Source organism: Habropoda laboriosa, unplaced genomic scaffold, assembly GCF_001263275.1.
Source record: "Habropoda laboriosa isolate 0110345459 unplaced genomic scaffold, ASM126327v1 scaffold67, whole genome shotgun sequence".
NCBI lineage: Eukaryota > Metazoa > Arthropoda > Insecta > Hymenoptera > Apidae > Habropoda > Habropoda laboriosa.
The window spans coordinates 3467414-3480908 of NW_017100242.1; the positions used below are offsets into that span (position 1 = coordinate 3467414).

The 13495-nt window shown below is 35.8% G+C and overlaps 2 protein-coding genes across 2 annotated transcripts in view; both read left to right on the forward strand.

The window, feature by feature from the left end:
- LOC108571963 (peroxiredoxin 1-like) overlaps positions 1–1058 on the forward strand; it is a 2431-nt gene extending 1373 nt beyond the window's left edge. The window contains exons 2-4 of the mRNA XM_017934126.1: positions 189–339; positions 424–732; positions 801–1058. Coding sequence (XP_017789615.1) covers positions 206–339; positions 424–732; positions 801–945 — 588 coding nt within the window. The 5' untranslated portion in view covers positions 189–205 and the 3' untranslated portion in view covers positions 946–1058. The remainder of the gene's footprint in view (positions 1–188; positions 340–423; positions 733–800) is intronic.
- A 6216-nt stretch (positions 1059–7274) lies between these two features.
- LOC108571919 overlaps positions 7275–13495 on the forward strand; it is a 10975-nt gene continuing 4754 nt past the window's right edge. The window contains 6 exon segments of the mRNA XM_017934077.1: positions 7275–8414; positions 8666–8823; positions 9160–9447; positions 9903–10059; positions 11827–12541; positions 13228–13463. Coding sequence (XP_017789566.1) covers positions 7448–8414; positions 8666–8823; positions 9160–9447; positions 9903–10059; positions 11827–12541; positions 13228–13463 — 2521 coding nt within the window. The 5' untranslated portion in view covers positions 7275–7447.

Genomic DNA, 13495 nt, shown 5'->3' on the forward strand with positions numbered 1-13495 from the left:
TTTCACCAGTAAATATTTCAGTACCAACAATAGAATTTTTTCAAATCAAATAAAGTACTATAATCATTTTGTTATTAAGCCATATTCAAGAACAAGTAAAAAGTAATTTTAATAATTGCAATGAATTAAGATTGCAGTCATTTCCAATTAATTTTTACTAATAAAAAATATTGTTTTTTTGATTACAGAAATCTAAAATATAATCATGCCAGTTCCAGCACTTCAGAAACCTGCTCCTGTTTTCAAGGGTACTGCTGTTGTTAATGGAGCTTTTAAAGATATTTCTCTCACTGATTATAAAGGAAAATATGTTGTGTTGTTTTTCTATCCATTAGATTTGTAAGTATTCTGTTTCATAATTTTAGGTGCTTTGCAATATAGTTTGTTAATTGTATGCTGACTAACAAATAATTTATTTTATAGCACATTTGTTTGCCCAACTGAAATCATTGCTTTTTCTGACCGTGCACAAGAGTTTGAACAAATAGGTTGCAAACTGGTTGCAGCATCTACTGATTCTCACTTCAGTCACTTAGCATGGGTAAATACACCACGTAAACAAGGTGGTCTTGGTGAAATGAACATTCCCCTTCTTGCTGATAAAAGTAGTAAGATTGCACGTGATTATGGTGTCCTTGATGAAGAAACTGGTATTCCATTCCGTGGCCTCTTTATTATAGATGATAAACAAAATTTGCGTCAAGTTACTATCAATGATTTACCAGTTGGCAGGTAAGATATACATTTAAAGTTTTTAAAACTATTTTTGGTATGGTTTAATTCCAAATTTGCTTTTTCAGGTCTGTTGATGAAACCTTACGTTTGGTTCAAGCATTCCAATTTACTGATAAGCATGGAGAAGTATGTCCAGCTGGCTGGAAACCTGGAAAAAAGACTATGAAGCCTGATGTAGTTGGTTCAAAGGAATATTTTAAGGATTCTTAAACAAGGAAATAAAGATATTCATGTACTTCATTAAATGTCATTTGTGCTTCTTATATCTTATTTGTCATTAAAAGTGAATGGGTTAGTTTATAGTTCGCAGAAAGTATTACTTAAATATTAACACTAATTATATGCACAATATTGCCTATTTTTATTTCTTACAATAAATAACTTTCTTATATTTTGTGTATTTATGCCACTCATTTGAATAATAAGATAACGCAATATTTACTTTATTTTTATTTAATAATTATACATAGATATAGAGAATAGCGCTGTATTTCACAGCAAATACTTGAAATGAAGATTGCCGTTATTGATTGTTGAACGGTTTTTGTTAACGATTTAACATTGAGAGCGTGTAAGTTTGATCATTGTGTACGTTAAAATTATCGAATTGCTATTATTAAGTAACAAATAAGGTGATATGTGCACATTTAAACGACTTTTTAGTGTAATGAATACAATTTTGTAAATCAACATTTATTATTAAATTCCGCAATATATGATGACCAATAATTGTGAAAAAGTAATAGCTGAAACAGGTTAAAAAGTTCCCAAATAATTTAAATATTACAGTAAATTTTTGATAAAGTAAATTTAACGTCATCCATATTATGCTTTAATGCGTTGAGGCGTGCCATACTTTTAAGGCACTAATTTCTGTTGAGAAAAAATGTTAGGAACATGCTGACCGTTTTAAAAACAGTATGTATTATCAAATTAATAAAATTAAAAATATGTACAACATTGGATGTGTTAAATATACAATATTTTTTTAAGACAAACTGTATTACGATATTATGAACTTTTTTTTTTTTGAGAAAGTTTAATCATGAAATAATAGGGAAAGTGGTTATATAGGGTGTCCCACCGGAATATGAACACGTAAATACATATCTCTTTTATTTTTAATAACATGGAGAAATGTTGCAAGTATAATATGAATAGTTTCAAAGAAGAAACAGTGCAGTCAGTCATTTTTCAAGGTCACAGGTTTCTTTTGGTTACTGCATTCCATAGCGGATATAATCGTACTTGTAAATTATATTAGTAAATTTTTAATATGACATGATACATTACATAATTAAAATTTGTTCTGCTACTACATCAGAAATAAGTGAATCAGCACCACAATCTGTGATTGCTTGTTTTAGACATTATTTTAGTGGGACACTATATAATTCAATATTGAATACAAATAATTTTACTTAGTATAATGTTATTACAGGATGGGGTCTTTGTCACTGTTTTATTATTGGATTATGTGGCATGTGTGCATTTGCAGAAGCTTGTGTCCTTCCAATTATTCTACTTGTAGTTCCATTTGTAGCATGTGATTTAAGCCTAAGTACAAGCCAAGTGGCTACGACGTATGCCACGTTAACCTTAGGTACATGTAACGTACATATACAGAATGTTCATTACAATCTTTCTACGCAATTATCTCCCGAACTATATTTGTTATTCGAAAAATGTTTCATATTTGCATATGATAATTTACTTCACAGTTTCTTTAATTACATTTTGTATCTTCAGTAGTTTACAATACGTTTTATAAAAATAAAATTGTATTTAGGAATGGCTATAGGATCCTTTCTATTTGGAATAATTATCGATGCAAACGGACGAAAAGATTCAATTCCGGTTACTATGATCGTTGTGTTTTGTGCTACTATCACTTTATCCTTTGCGCAAACTATTTTTCTAATAAATTTATCGATATTTGTGCTTGGATTGGGGTAAGTCTATTCTTAAGTCTATTCTTATATATCTTACAAGAGTGGACAAGTTATTATCTACAAAGTAGGACAAGTACAAACTTTCCAGAAATTATTGTTGCAAATAAAAATGAAACACACGCTCTTGTTCGAAAGCATTAGGGCATTTACTAAATGTGAAGCATACTGACATCTACTGAATTCTACCGAAATCTATTGTAATCTTCTGAACTCTGCTGAAATCTATCAAAATCGGCGGAATTTTATTAAAATCTTCTGTATTTTACTAACATCTATTGAAATCTTTCGAAACTTTCGGAAATTTATTAAAATCTACTGTTTACTGAATTTTGAGAAAAATGAAAAATAATATGATACATTTTACGTATAATTGTTTAAGTCTTTTTATTGGTATGTTCATTTTAGATTAGCTGGTACCAACGTTGTTTTAAGAGTGTATTTAATTGAATTTCTACCTATGAAACGCAGAGGCTTTTGTTTAGTTCTTTTGGATATATTTGGAGTCATCGGTTACATATCGACATTAGGTAACGATTTTAAACAGTATATAAGGTAATTCTGGTAATTGGGCCAGGCTATAGCTCTGTTCCATGTGGAATTAGAAAACAATTTTCAAAACGCCTATATGCGTCAATAACAGTACAATGTTTTTCTCTACGATTTTTTTCTAACTTCACTTCGAACAGACCCTGACTCAGTTGATAAAATCACCCTGTATATCAGAAATCGTTTAAAACTAAGGTAATAATCATTCCCAGAGTATTTTTTAGGGAATGTAATTTTCTAAATTAAAAGAAAATTCGTTAAATATTTTATGGTTATATTGTAAATAGGACTTTCATGGCTATTAATCCCTTCGATCATACGATTACAAAATAAAAAATTTCGACCAAATTCTTGGCGAGTCCTTATAGGATTAGGAGGTATTTCGAATTTGATCATGGCATGTGCAGCTAGTTTACTACCAGCAAGTCCAAGATACTTGCTTTATCGACGGCGACACGGAGAAGCACTAGCTACATTACAACAGATATATGCAATTAATAATTCGAAGCATGCCGATACTTATTCAGTATAACTATTAATTCTTAGTTTTACACAGGATGCTTCATTTATCTCAAAAACTTTAAACATCCCGTTATTGTTGTACGTGGGAAAAATAAAAGTTCTTTCGAAAATCCAAATACCATACAACGTCGTAGAGATGTCTATTTTACCTCCATGTTTGGTCTGAATTTAAAATTCAAAATTTTAAATTTTAAATATAAAATTTTGATGTATGAAACATCCTGTTTCATTTTATATTTTATATTAGTAAAATTAATTATATAGTATATTGCCAATTATTCTTGTAGTTAAACAATTTAGATAACTGTGTTCAACCGGACGAAGAAGATGAAGGTGGTAGAGACACTTTAGTTAAAATAGTACAAAAATGTTGTGTAAAAGCATATAAACGGATTCAGGAGATATGCGAGAAACCATTCAAATACGTTACAATGTTAGGAATTTGTATCGGTTTTCTACAATTTCCCGGGTAACAAATACATTTTTTATTAAATTTAAAATTGTTTAAAAACATACCTTTTGTATAAACATTTAAAATAGTGCAAATAGACAAAAATTATACTCGTCACATTGTTCCCTTAATGATACTCTTTCTAAAATTGCTGTCAAGTTGAATTTCACCTTAATAAATAATCGTAATAATTAGAATCGTTTGGGTCGCGCTATGGAATACGGAATTACTTCAAGAGATGGGAAATTTTAATAAAATGTCCAAAAGAAATTCCACCTGTATTATCGGCGTACAGAATTTGGTACTGAAATTTTTTCACAATTGTCAAGAAGTAGACACAGATCGTTTCAAAGTTCTCTTGTACTTGTCATTGAGCTACATACTAGCGGAAATTTTATTATTAGCTGGAATCGACGTTATTCGCAGAAAAATATATCTAGGTAAATGTAACATTATTACAGGAGGTTGTAACATTTTTAATATACTAAATATGACAATTAACGTGTTGAGTTTAGCAATTTCACAGGTTTATAAGATGTAGCTGTATTGTTTTATTTCGCTACACTTCACCGCATCTTATTTTCAGTATTCTCGGGATTGATAGGAGCAATAGCGTGCTTTGCTTTGTTATTTACAGTTCATACTGTGGTTCAGATCGTTCTTTCATTCGTCATACTAGCAGCTTATGCAATTGGACGTACAACCACCTCGATACTACTATTGGAAAATTATTTTACTGGAGTAAGGTTAATTATAAAACACATTTTATGAAGATTCAATTTATTTGTCTCGTACGTACGACCGAGTGTAACCCTAGATTTCACATAAATCATTATTTACTGCCGTAAACGGTAAGAAATACAAAAAAAAAAATAAATACAACACAAACATTTTCTTAATTATAACTAACACAGGAGACTTTCAAATTTTTTTAAATTTCCTTATTTATCTGCAACAACAGACAATTTTAGGAAAATGAACATAATTATCTGTAATAAAAAAAATGTAAGTAGTTCAATGGCGCTATATCTCGAAGATAGTATTCAAATTAAATTAGTGTTTTATTTAGAACCTTCGCGTCTTTGAAATATTTTCTCATGTTACAAAAAAAAAAAAAAAAAATGTAAAATTATCGCTAACTTAATTCTGTTTTCAGAGGTACAATTCTCGGCTTGTCAAGAATACTTCCATATTTGATTGGGAGTGCTACAAAATTTTTCGTAAATATATACTGCCTTCCTAGTATTCTGATCGTGTCAGGAATTTTAATGAGTAAGTACGTGAAACTTTGAAATTTTCAATGAAAACTTTCCGCGCTGTTAACGGATTAATCGTTTTATTTAGGCGCAGCCGTTGCGGGATCACGAATGCCTGACCTAACCCGGTTACCGATGCAAGAATAGCTTGTTTGCGTTTTCATTTCTTCCACGGTCTTGAATGATTTGGAAAAATTACGAATAATCTTGTATCGACAACGAGCGCGATAATACACGCTACGAACTTCTTGTAACCAGCGGAATATCAGTATCATTTGTAAATTCATAGTAATCGAACTTAATTAAAATTCGAATTCAATTTTCGTTATTCCATTGTCAGCGGATCGATGGTAATTTCTTTTATCGCACAATATGGTTCACCCGAGGCCTTTAAAACGATCGTAGCACAGTTTTTTCGGAGTTTCCAAGGTCGCCTTCGGTGTCTCTTAAGTATAACCGTGCAGCCTCCTTGGCTATCAGCTGGCATTGAGACGAATTTAACGAGTATATATAGTGAAAAGTATTTTTTTATAAGAATGAATGAAACAGCGAGGAAAGATATTGAGGAAAAAAGTGATTTTGTGACGCTGGATAGCACGCGATGTCTCTAATTTTAAATTTCACAAACTTAGGCAAATTCACAGTGTGCGTTGAAAATGGCGCTCATCAGCTGCGATACACTCGCATAGATGGCAAATAAATGACTGCTTAGTCCAAGGATACTGTATTTTACCAGATGGAGAAAAATATATTTCGTTCAAAATATTTTCGTTAATTTTTCCAAAAAATTGCAGCTTCATTCGTCCGAAATATTTTTTCATTCATTTTTCGAAAAAATGTAATTTTATCTCTACAGAGACATTGAAGGTGACCTCGAGGACTTAGAAAACTATAATCATTTTTTTTATTGTTAGAGTATTTTATCACAGGGACGCCTTTTTCACCATTTCTTCAGCTTAGATGGAGAAAAATATATTCCGTTAATTTTTCAAAAAATTGCAATTTTGTATTTAAAAGAAAATCGAAGATGACCTTGAAGACTCTGAGAAAGATGGACCGATAAAAAGTGACCTACAATCGTCTAGAACACTTTTTCGGATCGCACTGTACCTCGGGAAAAAAAATTTCGACCGGTCCATTAACAACAGAATGATGAAAGGTGACCACGTTAGGCGGTTCACCCTGTATAGCGCGTGAAGCCATTGGAAAGGGTACGCCGTTAGTCTTCTCGCGGTCTATTTTCGACGGCGAGAACAGGAAGACCATCTTCTTCTACTCGATGTCGTGAATATGCTCGCGCATGCTCTTCAAGCGTGGCAGAACGCCGCGTCTCTCACGAATACGCCCTTGTATTCATTGTAAATACGAATGCCGCCGAATCCTCACTACCGAAAATAATCACGCGAGGACCGCCGATGTGATTTCAGACCGCATCTTCCGCGGCTCTCTCGACGCCGTCAAACGTAACGAAAAAATGCGTCGCCAACGGGAAGAACCTTCTAGATATTTGACGTAAGATCTGTCAATCCTCTAACTCCGTCGATCGTCGGTAACAATATCGAGTTCTCTAAAACGGTACCAATCACCTTTGTGCTCACGTGTGGATCAGTGATAAAGAGTGATATCGAACGAGATCGTGGTGACGTGTTAAATAGTGTCACAGGAAACCTCGATTTCCCTGTTAAAACTAGACGTTGCATGTAAAAACAACAATCGTTGTAAATATTTCACCATCGAACTAAACTATATTTGTGTTGATCGAAAAAAGAGATCGAGACAAAGGTTGAATTTTCAGTTGGAGAATGTAGCGAAGCTTATCGCGCGCTACGCCTATGATATCCATGAAAAAAGCTCGTCTAAAATTAGATCACTCGGATATATTTAGATTATCAGCAATTCGATCGGCAAACTTGCGGAAGAAAAAAAAAGAAGTGTGAAACGTTACATGTGAAACGCGCGTTTCGCTATTAAGCCGAACCGATTAGATGGCTGATAATGAAAAAGTCGACGACCAAAGTGGTCGAAAGGCGGAGAGAAACGAGCGTTTTTGCGCGGGTTGCACCAGCGAACAAAGAACGACGTCGAAAACGAGATACAAGGTGGACGAAACTGATTTACCTGCGCCACCGCCGGATCCCTGGATACGCTCTTGGCCCTCGGGGAATCCTCCAAGTCAGGCGGAAAGTGGAAATCTCGTCGAGGACGAGGACATACTCGCGTACTTGACGGATTTCGGCGCGTCGCCTTTCGAGGACGAAACTTCGAAGTGTCCTTCGAGGAGTTCCGTAACGTCTAACACGGCCGTTCCGAATTTCTGCATGGAGGACACTTTCGAGCACCTGGAACGTTTGTACGCGTTCACGGAACAGATTCTCGAGCTTAGAAGTCGCAACTCGAAGTTGTTCAAACGCGTGAGGAATTTGGAGCGTTTGAAGGTCCTTCGAAATGCCAATCAGAGATTGAAGAATCTTCTTCTGCGCGACAAGGACGCGTTGACGGACTTCTGCGACGAGGATACAGGATTCGCGGAGTCTCTGTTGGACGCTATGCTGTCGAATTGCAAGGATCAGTCGGTTCAGAAGAGGAACGTCAGATTGTCCACGTCGAGGCTAACCAGGAACAATAAATTCGACATCGACAAGCAAACGTCGATAGACGAGATCCCTGAGAATCCGCCGAAAATCTCGAAGTGGACCAGAGTTAAAGCTGCTTTCAAGTGGGAGAGAGCTTACACGAACGACGCTGCCGAGATCGTCGATTCGACGACGTCGACAACCGCGACGACTAGCCCTTTGTCCACTCCAGTAACTAAGTATCAGAGAATTTCGGACGGTGAAATTGGGGAATCGAACAGTATTGCTACCTCGTGTCATACTAACGAGTCTTGTGACGTAGGCACACCTTACTGTCGGGCTTGGTCTCCTTCTTCGTCGAACGAAGGATTCTACGATTGTACGAAATTCTTGAATTTTTCTTACCTTGCGAATGTTTTTACAACTAATGGCAGTTTATTGAATGTATGTGTACTTACCACTAATTTAGTATTTTTTGCTAATTTGCTAATTCTTTTATCTCTCTCTCTCTCTCTCTCTCTCTCTCTCTCGTTTTAATATACACTTTTCTTACTGTAATGTAACTTTTTGGCTGGTTGAAATTGATTGTTAACGAAAGGTTGTCTTTCGTGATTCGTGACTTGTTTTTAGGTGTGCAAAAGAGTGTATCGAATCACTTGGAATGTGAAAGTTTGAAAGATAATGTAAATGGGAAGGTAGAGTACACAGATTGGCATAACGAATCTCTTCAAAATGATATCGCTGCGTTGGATACCGAGCAAATCAACGACACAGGAGCGATAAACGTGGTAAGCGAGACGCACATATTGTTCAATTATATTTTTCATCGAATTGTAATGTGAAAAAAGAGGTTGAAGAAACAATTAGCGAAACTACATTCGTGATTTGGCAATTTTCTTGAAATGTTACATTCTTGAAACGAATGCCTTACGAATTAGAAATCTATTTTCGTGTCATAATCTTGGTAAATAAATTTGCTCGTAAAGAAAGTATAATTGTTATTAATAGCAATCGACGGTTCAAATGTTTACCCTCTCTTTCTTCGAATATTTCATTAACAGAAGTATGCTCCAATTATTACGAGTTTATGTTATCACTGAAATGTCATTTTTATACAAAACTAGGCGAATCAAAGGAAACCGTTGATTCGAGAACAGTGTTCGACGCATTCTTCGGATAAAATAAACGAGATGGACGTTGAATTGGCATCGAAGAGATCAACGCCATCCTTAACGATTAGAATACCTTCACACGACGAGGATATCAGGGTACACCTGATACACCTGAACGTACAGTCTTCGCCAGAATCAAACTCGCCACTTCTGTTCGCTGCAAACAACCCTGGCGAGAATTCTTCACAGTACAGGAAAGCATACGAAGTATTGTCTACCAATAAGGATTTTAAACACAGGGTTAATATCACTTTCCCCCTTTTATCTGTTAGGTAATTCAACGCGACATAACGGAAAATAGAAAAAAAAGTAAAAAAAAGTACCACCCTGTGTAGGGTAATTTCGGGAGAGACGGACCAGGCAAGTATTTCCTACATTATTCGCCAGATATGGAACGAAAAACACCGAGAGCCACGCTCGATCGGTTTCCGTAAAACAATAGAGAAATAAAAGAATACCGACTCCGTTCCACATATGGCGGATAACGTAGGAAATACTTAGGCAAGTATTTGTGTCCATCTCTCCCGGAATCACCCTATATACCCATAAAATATTTCACAGCGTATTTAGTTTATCTCGATTATTGCTAACTTTAATTTTAGCTTCTAGCGTCTCTAGAGAGAACCGACTGAACGCGAACGTGAATCTGTACACGCGAAAGCTGTTTTTCTTAACTTCTATTTGTGTTAATGTAGCAATCGCTTGGCCAAGACTCAGTAATTCTAACATCAAAAATGCGAAGACGCGATTCAAAGTGGAACAAAGTGAGGCGAGCATTTTTAACAAATTCGACACTCAGCGTCCCGTCCAATCTTACCAGCGACGATTCCAGACAGGTGTTTCTTCAAAACGGTAATTAAACCAATACTCGATTTGTTAATTATCCTTCCTCGAGATATCTAACGCCTCTTTCCTTCTCTGATAGCCGAAATACAATCGTCCAAGTATCCCAGAAACGCTTTATTCTTCTCCGAATAAGTTCGCGAGACCTCTGTCGTCGTTGTTTTATCGTGTACCAAAATTTCGCGCTGAAGAGCCTCGATTTTATTCAAACCGATTCGCGCGTGTCTAGACGTTTTCTCCAATATCTTCTTCGCGTAATTGACGTTCTCCTCGACGCATTTAGTCAACGCCACGGAATTGTTGGATTTGCAGCAAGAGTGGATCAGAGATTTAGCTCGACCCGTGCAGGTTAGCACGTCGCTTTCCCATTTTTCGATAATCTTCTTTACTCGTTTCACTTGCAACGTGGTGTCGCACTCCACGTTTTCGAAAGCTTGACGAGCCTGATGACTGAGAGACATCGCGGGCTTTCGTTTCAACGAACCGCACGCAGGATCTAGAATGAGCAGTTGTTGAAGTTTCTTCTTAACGTCGTGTGAAAATGTTTGTAACAGGATCCTTTTGTTAGCGTTAGATGCGTCTATGTGCTTTTTCAGTTGATCCAGTATAAGACTCGATTGATCTTGAAAATTTTTCAGGATAGTTTCTCCTTGATTCGCTGTGTCTTGATATGCTTTTTGATAATTGTCGACAGCAGTGTCCATTTTACACTGAAATTGAAAGAAGAATTTTAGTGCATAAATTATAAATTGTCTTTTCTATGTACAGGGTGGATCGATAAGAATTACTATTTTAAATATCTATGGAACCATGAAAGTAGACAAAAAAGTTTTCCATTTTTTTAATAATTTTTTTGATAATCGAATGGTTATAATCATTTTTTTTTTTCTTTAAAGTAGAGTCGCTGAAAAGATGCGAGGGTTGTCTGCGTAAAATTTCATTCGAAAATTTTTTACTTTCTTACTTTATTTATTTCACCAATATGGTAATTTTTCTTGCTCCACCCTGTATAACTGTCTTGTCAAAAAAGGAGAGCAATGAACAGATCAGTCGTTCGATATAAATTGAGAACAGCATTTCATAACGTACGTATTCATTAGGTGGCATTGGATATTTAGCAAGTTTCTCCTGACACTCTTTAGGTATTGATAATAATTTTTCCTTCTTAACGTTTTGCGCCTTTTTACATTGTACTTTGTTGCTACATTGACGGTCACGCGAGGCGAACTTAAGGACATTGGTGTAAATTTGTCGAGATATAGGGACAGTAAATTTTGCAACCAACATGCTAAATTTGTGACGTAAATAAAAAGTAATCGAATAATCGATTTGGTACGCGACAAAAGAAGTTCGATGGTCGCTGATAACCAAGATTTTCAAGCGACCTTAAATTATATTTAAAAAAAAAAAGAAGAGAAACCAGCTCGAAATGTCGAGCAATATTAAAGAAATATTTGAGAAAGAGGAAAACACCTCGAGAAATTAATTTTTAAAATAACCGCCAATTATGGTCACTAATAACCAAAATGTTGATACGACCTTGAAATGTATTAAAAAAAAAAAAAAGGAATAATAGAATGTGAAGTTTGAAATCGAAACAGTGAAAAAGTAAACAGAAAAATTATATTTTAAAGTATTATTTATTTAAATGGATAATTATTCAAACTTAGTATACCCCATGCTTCCTTTCGTTCCCTATTAATTGCTGCTAACTCAATTCGTCACTTCCCGAAATTTGATCAACATCGATAATTAGGTTCCTTTTTCACTTGTCAGGACTAGAAACATCGGTGAGTCCCAATTGCAACGGCAGCATGGAAGACATTGCAAAAGCAATCTCGTTAAACAGCCAAGTAGACACGCGACAAGATTACCATGCGCTTAAAGAAAAATTCGGACAAGAATTTCATCGGAAACTGATCGAATGGGACCGTTTGAAAAATTCGTCACGCGGCGCGGCTAAGAAATCCGATTCGGAAATTTCGTGCAACATGCTAGGTCCTCGACAAAATCTAGTGTCCGAAGAGAGATTGGCGCCTGAATTTCGAAAGAAACTGCAGGATTGGAAGCGTGTTCGAAAAGTGCGACGAGGAAGCGCTCCTTTCGAGCAACAACGAATTAGTAGACGTCGTTTGACCGATTGGCAACTATGGAGATCTCCCTCGAAGGCCGAACAGAGAAACAAAGAGACGACGGGTTCAAACGTTGATTGTGAGAACGGAGAAACGGTGAACGGAAATGGAAAATCGCAGCTTCGCGAAGATTTCGCACGGAAAATGGAAGCTTGGAAGAAAATGAACGAAACGGGTGATTACGATACGAGTTATTCGATGCGATCGAAATCACACCCGCTTGGAGTTGGATCCCGAATCGACGAGAGCGAGTTTTTAACTTTAGAAAAATTACTCTCGTTCTTCGATAATAGCGCTTACAGAGGACGGCGGAAGCGAGATGCTCGACAGTTCAACGAGTGTTTCGACGGAGACACAAGGTACGATGCAGAGATTGTGTACAGTTGGTGGAAGCGATATATCGAGGTTGTAAAATAACCTTTATTTGTTTATGGGGTATATGGGTCTGTGAGGCTCGTTTTTTGTTGAATATTAGCTACGTATTAACAATAAACTGATATCTCCATCATTTTTCCACTATTTTCACCGTATTAGGCACTTTCGTAGAGTAAAATAATATAAATGATATAAAATATAGCGAAAAACGTGTGGAGCTTATTTGTCTGGTACCGCAAAATAGGAAAATCCTCCAAAAAAGCCGCAATGAACGTGTTAAAGAATTAAATGACGATACTGATTGATGTAGCCTAAGACTGTCCGCCATTTGTGAATTGACATTTAAAATTTCTGCTTGCAATCTTTCGTTTAAGATATACAGTATTAAGTCTCCGTCGATTTCTGCCCGACAGTAATTTTCTCGTTGACAAAAATTAACCTACAGCTGTCGAGGATTAAGGCGCAGACAAATTTTTCAAATGTGTATATTTAAAAGTTGTATGTAAAAATTTTTTCTGGAAGAAGCAATTCCGAGTTGAAATTACGTTAGTTCACGTTATCTCCTTCGAATTGAGATCGTTTTTCATACCTGACTGATTTTACCATCTCGCTACATCGCTTCCACCGACTATACAATCACCGAAGGAAATGTAAAGGGTGTTTATTTAAGGTTGTACGCTAGTGGAGCGCAAAGTGGAAATGACGCAAACGAAGTTTTGGTTCAAACATCCGTTGGATCTTATCGATTTGAAGGTATTTCGCGAGAATTTGCAAGAAAACTATACGATTGGGAGAAATATCGCGGGATATCACCTACATCTTCCACTTTCCGTCTCTTAGGACCTGCTTATGCGCCATTTGTCAGACAAATGACTGTCGAGACATCGACTGTTAATCCACCTGCAAGTAAGATCCTAATTCATTGGTCATTGGTTAAT